The 10,000-nt window shown below is 35.4% G+C and overlaps 1 protein-coding gene across 17 annotated transcripts in view; it reads right to left on the reverse strand.

The window, feature by feature from the left end:
• Positions 1–3,349: 3,349 nt before the first annotated feature.
• LOC122247059 (polycomb protein Pcl) overlaps positions 3,350–10,000 on the reverse strand; it is a 35,142-nt gene continuing 28,491 nt past the window's right edge. For all 17 annotated transcript variants that reach the window (XM_086536227.1, XM_043006028.2, XM_043006026.2 and 14 more), the window contains one exon: positions 3,350–8,917. In XM_086536227.1, coding sequence (XP_086392353.1) covers positions 8,285–8,917 — 633 coding nt within the window. In that variant the 3' untranslated portion in view covers positions 3,350–8,284. The remainder of the gene's footprint in view (positions 8,918–10,000) is intronic.

Consider the following 10,000-nt stretch of genomic DNA (forward strand, 5'->3'; position numbering starts at 1 on the left):
TATACCATCAAATCAGAATTTAGTTATCATGCTTATACAAGTTGCTCATGTTCTAGGAAATTATTCTTAGCCATCACATGTAAACTGAAACGAGGGGCTACTGCTGTTGTTGCTGCCCGAGATGAGAGGAAAATTCTTTCCTGGAACTGTTACTGTTGCATCATCTGTTGATATAGCATGTGCAACATTTGATGCATTCTGAGTTATAACATCTCTATATTCTTGAAAAGTAAGTACACAGTAAGATCTCTTGCGAAAGCTTTCCATGACAGCCTCATGATCATGCGACAATTTACAAGCAAAATTGCATAACTAACTTAAATTTCCAAGGTCATATTGCACGGGCAGGAACTGCCCATGAATTATGTACAACTGAATTTACCGACACGAATACAATCCCACAATTAATATTAAGAAAACATTATGATGGTTATATTCGGGAAGGATGGTTATATATAGTTTATAGATGGGAGGTAGAAGTACAAATTACAATAATTAAAGCTGTTATTTACTTTAAAAAATGGTAAATGTGTACAACATAACGAAACGTTGATCTTGTTCACATGCACCGTCGAATTATAAAAGATGGAGGGATTTAAAGGATAATGTGCAATACTACCACTAGGGCATTTATGCATTACAGTTCATAATAAGCCCTTTCCTGTCCCCTCCAAGTTGCATGATAATGTATATTCTGGTGCCATCTTGATATATACATTATATTAAGCCATTTACTTAACACATGGCAATGCAACTCCTGCGCCTTTTCCCCTCTGCAACGGGTTTGAGACCAACATAACGGAAGAGCGACTGAACTACAGGACTCTGTGTTGGCTAACACTACAGAGAGAGAGAGAGAGAGAGAGAGAGAGAGAGAGAGAGAGAGAGAGAGAGAGAGAGAGAGAGAGAGAGAGAGAGAGAGAGAGAGAGAGAGAGAGAGAGAGAGAGAGAGAGAATGTGTGTGTGTCAAAAGCGTGCTTCTTCCTCGATTCATTGGTGTGCAGAATCACATTGCAGCATGACAAGTCATTTTTCCACGTTTCACAAATGAATACGACCAGGAAATGTGTCAGTTTTGAGACTGTCAAATTAAAGCAAATGGTCTTTCATAGGTGGGTTCATGCTGCCTTTCTTCGCTCACTTATATTTCATCGTCAACCCTTTAGTATGCATCCATGGCCTGCATGAGTTCCATTAGTTCTTCTTGGCCAGGGGAACACTATGCGATTCTAGCCAGTCCTCGACATCCTCTTCGTCCACTTCATCGAAATGCAACTGGTGCGCCAAGTAAACAATTTCATTTGTCGTTGAGTGATTGATTTTGTATTTATTTCTATCATTATGCCGCTCCAACATCTACGGTCATTACTGGCAACCACTGTGTTTTTAGTTTCACTGAACCCTTGGAATGAGTGACCAGCAGTAGGGTGACCTTTCGACCAAGCAAGATTCATTGTACTGAAAATACTTCATTTCTGGTCTGGCCTGTGTTGTAGATGACGTGAAGAAATGTGCTTTTTCAGTAGTCTTCACTAGTGGACTTATCTTCTCCATCTGTCTTGTTTAGCAACTGCAGAATAACAAGAATGATAAGCTTTCTGTGTTGGCTAACACTGCACGAAGAGAGAGGGGGGGAGGGAGAGAGAGAGAGAGAGAGAGAGAGAGAGAGAGAGAGAGAGAGAGAGAGAGAGAGAGAGAGAGAGAGAGAGAGAGAGAGAGAGAGAGAGAGAGAGAGAGAGAGAGAGAGAGAGAGAGAGAGAGAGAGAGAGAGAGAGAGAGAGAGAGAGAGAGAGAGAGAGAGAGAGAGTGTGTGTGTGTGTGCGTGTGTGTGTGTGTGTGTGTGTGTGTGCATGTGTAGTATAAACGAAGTGGTGTTGACTAATACATAAAGAACATAAACGTCAGGGCACAAACTTTCAAATTCCAGTTTGTATTATCATTGACTAGCAACATCTTAAAAGCCAAATAATTTTTGTCTTTACAATACCAGGTGCTTGCGCATTTCTGGGAAAGAGTTAACAACAAATCACTCACGCAAGATTGCCGTAGTCAAAAGTGGTTTTCCAAGCCATTAGTAATAACATATCTCTTTTTAATAAGCAAGCAATGTAACCCTCTCTTTCGACAGTTTATAGCCAGACGGTCTTCTTTTCGTGATGCAGTTGCTCTAGACAACATTCTATTATAAGTTTGTCTCGTCGGCACCGTGGCTGAATTAACCATAAGAAATATAATCCTTTTGTGTTTGTGCCGTGGCTGAATTAGCCATAAGAAACGTAATCCTTTTGTGTTCAGGTGCGCAGTTAACGAATCTCAGCTTAATGAGCCCTTTTCAGTTAATAAGCAAATTTTAATTAATGGTTTCCAAATCAATAAAAACTAAATGGCAATTCAATAAGATTTCATTTGAATCCCAAAATAGTATTTTCGTCGATGCTCTTGGAGAAATTCTTCTTTGAGTAGTAGTTTTCGGCACTGAAAGCCTCTAGGTGGTAACTATAATCTACGAAGACTTGAATTCAACTAAAGCAAAAAATAAATAAATCAGAACTCGTCACGATATCAATATTCAGTATATCCTTTGTTTTCCCTACTTCTACATTCTGCCGGCCAAGCCAATTTGTTATATAATGGTGTGAAAATTTATATTACTATCCAGTACTTGACCTTAGTCGTTTGTGTACAATGTTTAACCTTTTGTGTCACGCTGAACATATCGGGGATATCATTAGATAGTAGTAGCGATGTAAATCAACCGAATTAAGTCACTATCATTTATACAAATAGTAGAAAATTAACATTATATAGCTATCCCACAGGAGAATTACTTATGAAAAACAATCATAATTTCTAATTTATTTTGAGATGGTCTTGTTGATATTTGACATTTCTCTATCTTCACTTTTCCCGCATAGAAACATTTACTTCACAAGTTCAGTCTGGACAGCAGTCACATTCTTATGTATATTTCAACAGCAACTTTACAAAGACCAGGTAGACAAAAGTGAATGGGGATAAACTTCTATATAAGCTTTCTTCCCATATCCTGTAATGGAAGTAATAGTAGGTCTAATGAAAAGTTATTTTTATCATTAATGGAATTATTTGTGTGAGGATGCTCAAAATAATAATTTTGCAATATTCATTGACATAGTACAACCATATTCCATGACAGGTAAACCTCATCAAACACTAGGCTTAAGTTCCTTAGCGAAATCCATTGTCTATGGTTACAGTCAGTTATATGAAATGAAACTAATAAATGTTTAATTTGAGTTTTCAGTTCAACTTATGTTTTGATATTCATTCTTGTATTTCAAATATTTTTGGATAAGATAAACAAGCAATATGAAAATCAGTTTTTTATTCATAATCTACTACATGGAACCCAATCTTGGAGTTTTCAGTTTCCAGACATAAAAATTCAAAAACAACAATTTGTTAAACTCAAACATAGTCTTTTAATTCGGAGTTAACATTTCTTTATAACAGATCTAAAACGAAACGACATAATTCCCAGTTCGTACAGGAAGCAATTTGTACTATTGGGACAAACCCCTACAGGATGTGATAATAAAAACGACCATGTGCTGCCTAGCCATCACAAGTGAAAATACAATCTTACATCTGGAGATAAACTCCCACTCTGACAGTCCAATACTTACCAACATGGTAAAGTTATTATGGGAAGCGGGGGGGAAAAGCCGCATCTCTCGGTACCCTGAGCATTTGTTTCTGTGCTATGGTTATGCAGTCAGAGAAGCAGAAAAGGAACACACATTCTAAAAATATGTGCATTTAAAATCGTCACAACTACCATCCAAACTATGCTGAAATGTATGTGAGGAAAAATAAAATATTTGCCTGTCAAATATTTTTGGGATATGAAAATGTTTAGATATCAGTGATGAGCCAGTCATCAAATCTATCAGTATAAAAACATAAGGTATCTTCTTAGTGGGTAGAGATGATGCAAACCCTCTTTATCAAACAGACCACAGTTCAGGCTTGGGCACCATGAGACCAAATGTGTGTATATATATATAACAATGACAAATCATGGTAAAGTCTTACTACACAACTATCGTGCCAGCCATATATACTGTATACACATCCCTTTCTTGAAACAAATATAAATTTTCAACACCAACTTTCTTGAAAATACAAATCAACTTATTTGATTTCTCTCTATACAATTCCTGAATACAATTTTGTCCAACCTTAATATTGAATGTCAATACACTTATTTTCTATATGCATCTTTCATTCTAAAAATATCATATATATTTAATAAATGAAAGCAAATACAAGATCAAAAGAAAAAAAATCTTTGACTTGGATAAGACATTCATTCATTTCATAACATCAAACTTTACCACAAGACTATACATACAACAGAAAAAAAAATAAAAAAAAAGGAACAAGATATGCTTCCTGGATACAGATGCCACTTATCACAATTTCAAAATATTGTGAAGACTGGTACTAATGGCAAATTACATTATAAAAGAGGAGGATACAAAGCTCACACGGGCAAATAAAATTGTGACTGTTAAGAATTTATAAAAAAAAAAAAATAAATAAATAATAATAATAATAATAATCATAATAGTGATTCACTTGCATACAGGGAAAAATATGGACTAGTAGAAAAAAACTAGGAGAATTTGAGGATCTGGTTCCCTGTAAGACAGACTGGGGTTCAGCGCCGAAGCCAAGCCCCTTCGCGTCAAGCACAGTGTCATTCCAATTAAAACCTATGGGGAAAATTCGCATCAACACAGTATTCATTTTATTGGTTATGCACCTTGTTGGTACACAGGGTTTCTCTTTCTCTTTTACCTTCACATGCTCCCTCCCTCCAGCACCAGTGTAGCTTGGTGCACATGATTACGATATGACTGACTTCACTTGCGTTAATATATATAAAAGGAATGAAAACAATCAGGAATATGAACTTTAAAAATGTCATTAAAAGTTTGCAAAAATGAAAAGGACAAATGATGATGATAATAATAAAACTGCTAAATCATCAAGGGACAAAGCAATTCTACAAAAAGTGCACAACAACTGATTACTAATAACCTTTCCAGTGAAGAGAAATGAGTACACATCTTGCATTATCTTGGAAATGTGCATGTACTCAAGTTACACAAACACCCTCATGGTCAATATAAAAATAAAAATAAATAAATACAATGGTCATTATTAACTGAAAAAAAAAGATACAAGACAACTTAGGTGGGTCATTCCATGTCTATTGCCTGTGCTGACTTGCGAAACTAAAAAATGACTAGACTACCAGACGAGCTAAATAAGACAAGTCAGGGAAATGGTACTGATGGTCAAACCTATCTGTCTACGATTATCTTGGCAGATCTGAGGTATAATGGTTTTGTTATAATCTCATCTTTCTACAAAAATTGGATCTGTCTTAGCAACAAGAAATTTGACATGTTTCAGAGCAACCACTCGAGACTTTAATACTGCAGGAGAAAACATTGTTCCTACACTATACCTCAATCTCCTCAGTACTTCAAGTATTTAGCTCAGTGCAACCCTGCTTCCGGGGGATAATTATGGGATTAGTAAAAGAAGACAAGAAAATAAAATAAAAATTAGAATAATGATGAAAAAATGATTATATAATGAGGCAACATGACAATAAACAAGAAATGTGGGGGAAAAAAACATTTATGGCAGTGTTTCAAGTTGATATTATTGGCAGATGAGCCCAAAAGAGAGAGAAGGAATGGACAATTCTTTCAAATCAGTGTTTCAACAATGCTGTGAGAGAAAAAAACAACAAAAAAGTCTTGAAAGAAATTCATGTAATCGTATGGCGAAGTTGGGAATTAAGTGGGTATATAAGAATAGCATTAACTTGCATCAAACCTGAGATTGTGGGAACGAAGTCAGCAGTGGGGCACTTTACATTAACACAAAAGTCTAGCTTGAAAATTGAATCGAAATTCAAGGAATATAAACAAATAAAATGAAAATGGGACATAAGTAAAGAAATGGCATCTGCCTTGTAACTGAGTGCACATCACAAAAACAAAAAGTAAGAGCTAATACATATACCAATTCAAAACTACTAATCAGAAGAAACATTGTACAAAGGAAAGCTGTGAGTTCTCCAAAGAATTTAGCGTCGGTGCATACGCCAAACGATCAAGAAAATTATTTTTGAAGATTTTTTTTCACCATTTTCTATAACAAATAGTCAACGACAATTCTCAAGCACCATTCAAAATAATAATGATGATAATAATAATAATAAAAAATAATAAAAACAACTATCTTCTTGACATGGACAGGCTTAATTTATGAAAATAATGTGGGTCAAAATTTCCTGATGTATCTGTCATCAAATACTGAAAACTATCAACTAGGCAACATCTCTCAACAACTGTTACAAGTGCCATGTTAAAAATCAATTTTTGTTCTGCATTACTTTCACTTAGTACATGTCACGGAAGATTGATGCATGATAACGTTTTGTACTGTCATCAATAGGTATGTATACAAAGAGGACAGAAATAAGGTACTCTAGCATCTATAGTCAATGGCAGTAAATGGTACAATGCTGAAACATGTCTCAGACAGATTTCTGACTCTTGGAATGTCACACACTGCAATGCTTGAAACATCTTACAAGTTGAGCACGATGGAATAGTGGCAGTGAAAGTTAAAGGGCAAGCAGTAGGGATTGAAGCATCAGGTTAAACCCCATAAACTGAATAATCCAAAAAAAAAATAATAATAATAAAAAAATAAAAAAAATAAATGTGAGAGAAAGAACATATCACATCTTCCTAAAACCTCTATAAGCCCTCCCTCGCCACAAAGGACTGACTGATGAATTCAATAATCAACAAAAGAGGACCAAGACAATACTCTTGACTATGCAAATCTTTGTTTATAACCTGAACCTCCTCCTACTGCATGCCCCACACTCTGTTGGCTATCTTTGGCAACAAAACGAGTTACAAATGCGTCCATGTGGATACACACAGCATGGCTTCTCATGCATAAATACAATAATCATAATGATAAAAATGGAAAATGCAAAAATATTAATTAAGAAAAATATCAAACTGAAGTTAATGAAGATAATCACGATAATACTGATACTAATACCAATTATAAAAAATTATATATATACTCATTACTATCACTATAATAATAATTACGACAAACATCATAATTATAATTATAATCATATTTACAATATGAATGAAAACTGTAGATTAATTAACATTAAGAAAAAAATAATAATGATGATGGTGGTAACAAAAGAAGCATTAAAAACAATAAAAACTAATGATAATAATAATACTGAACAATAACAAATTATTTAAAATACTGTAATAATAAATTTAGAAATAATAGTAATGATAATAAAATAGTTCTAAAAACAATAATAATGACAATAACAAAAATATCAATAAAAAAATAATAATAATGGTCAAAATGATAATAATAATAAGTTAATGAGCCACTCAAACTTACATCCTCAACAGGAGGCAGACACTCAGCCTCATCTTGAACAACTTCCAAGTGCCTTATCGTAAGTGTCCTTCTGTTTCTTCTTTTGGAATCACTCACCCTCAGTCATACACGAACACAAGTCTGAAGTTTATTTCACCAGATAATTGTAACCATAAAACAAATACACGACTTATGTACATGACTAAACAAATAGTACAAATGTTTGTATGTGGTTGCTAAGGGTAGCTCCAGTAACTCTCTCAATATCACTGGTCACGTCCACAAGACACAGGTATTTTAAATGTTCTCACTTCCCGCACTTTTTCCACTACCATAGTTCTTGAGAACTTGAAACATTCAAAAATATTTTGCTCCATCTTCCCTGTTCTCCCAAAGCAACCATATCACAAAACTTAAAAGAAACTGAGGTTGTTCACTGCATGACACAAACCTCGCGCACGCTGTATCGTTCATTCTGGCAGTGTATGATGAACACAGTCTTAATGTGGTTATAGGGTTGGTGCCTTATGCAAGTCTTGCATTCACAACTGACTCCACCTTCTTGCTCTGCATATCTAAAATGACTTTGCAAGAATAAACCTTCATACTACAACTAATGGCTCAACAAAATGACTAAATCCTTCATCCACTTTGACTGCAGCGGTGAGGCAGCACTTCAGACTCAAGAGTAATATCACAAGAGTTGAAACACCAACGAAACACAGGAAATGTTTCATTGCCGCTAGAGTCTAGATGGATGAAGAATAAAGACAAGGCTTTACACCTTGGCCTAGGAGGAACTTGGACAGTCCCATTCTATGAGGTACTGGACTTTCTCTTCAAGACTTACTCTCCTCGCTAACACATGGAACTTTTCACCATTCGCTATTCTGTTTGCAGCTCCGAAGTAATTATTTACTGTCGACTTGAGGTCACTATAGGAGAAACCAGTGTCACCCACTTTGGCATCCTCACCTCCTTCACTACCGTCCTCCATCTTGTTGCTGGAATTCAGTCTGCCACTTAGTGCATAGTCCACACAGTTCTTTATGCTGTTGGTGCCATTCAACCTGATGTCATTCCCACCATTCATATTGATGGTGCCATTCTGTAGTAGGAACATTAACTTCGCCTTGTCACACTTTTTGCGGAAGCGTCTCCGTTTCACCTCCCCATTTTTGCCGATGCGGATGTCGCTCTCATTTAATTTTCGCTTTAGGGGTCTGATGACAGGCATGCCATAACTGAGGGAGTCGAGGTTCAGGAAGGGATTATTCTGGCCCTCAAAGTTGGATGGAGGAGGAATGAAGGAATCAAGAGTGCCGTGCGAGGAAGTTTCATCACCACTCGTGTCTCCTGGAGTGATAGAGTTTGGGGTGGTGATCCCAAGGCCTGACTTGGTCACTGGACGCAAACCTTTGCCCTGTGGAATTATGACAAAATTAATCACCCGGTTACAGGCATACACAGAATAAAAAATAACTAAAAAATAATGCAGTAAATAAATGTTGCTTCACTTTGCATTTTTAAAAATCTTTAGGATTTCAAGACAACTTTAAGGTAAAAATCAAAACAGAAATGTAACTAGTAAGTAAAGGGGAGAATGAAAAAGAGAGAAAACAATAAAGTAATAAAAATAACAATTCATTCAACTACAAATCAATTCATAGTAATGGACAGTGATTAACCCTTCCACTGCAGCAGGATATTACACCACTAAAAAAGACAGCTTTTCAATTCCCTATTTTTTTATTACTATCATATATGTTTCACTGCTGTACCAACTATGTTCTGGCATTCTGAAGATGGTAGAGGGGCTTACAGCGGTGTGTATTTATTCATAAATAATTCATAAAATGTTCAAAAAGCAGGTAGACCTGGTAGACCATGTTAGTTTGTAAGAGAAATTCTAATCATAGTGTGCAGTAACACTTAAAAAATGCCTCTGGTGTTTAACATCTGTTTTTAGACTGATGTATCTGTTCAATATTTGTCACAAGCAAGAAGAAAAAAAAAGAAATAAAGAAAAAAAGAGAGAGAAAAAAAAAAAATCAAAATCAAAATCAAACTTGCCTCTAACTGCCTGTGTGCAAGAGTAAACTAAAACAGCACATCAAAAGTAGTAAACTAAAACAGCACATCAAAAGTAAGAGAAAACAGAAGAAAAAGATAATCTTTATCTCGGCAATATTTCAGGGTGACATATATAAAAAGTTATTTATATAATATGGATATATGAATAGACATATTCTGTCATATTTTGTGTAGTCAAAATACAGAAAATACCAGTGATTTTTTTTTTAATGCAACAACTTACGCACAAAACGTTAAATACCAAATTGTTGACATCCGACATGATGGCAGCTGATATGAAGCAGTTTCAACACCTCTCGGCAGACATGAACAGTCGATGTATATATACTCTACAGTGGCACTGTCAAATTATTACAAAAATGTTTCTAATCGGTATCAAGGGTTCACCACAGTGAAAGGGTTAAAAAATAAG

Source organism: Penaeus japonicus, unplaced genomic scaffold (assembly GCF_977035675.1).
Source record: "Penaeus japonicus unplaced genomic scaffold, GWHDUDI00000001_assembly GWHDUDI00000004, whole genome shotgun sequence".
Taxonomy (NCBI): Eukaryota; Metazoa; Arthropoda; class Malacostraca; order Decapoda; family Penaeidae; genus Penaeus; species Penaeus japonicus.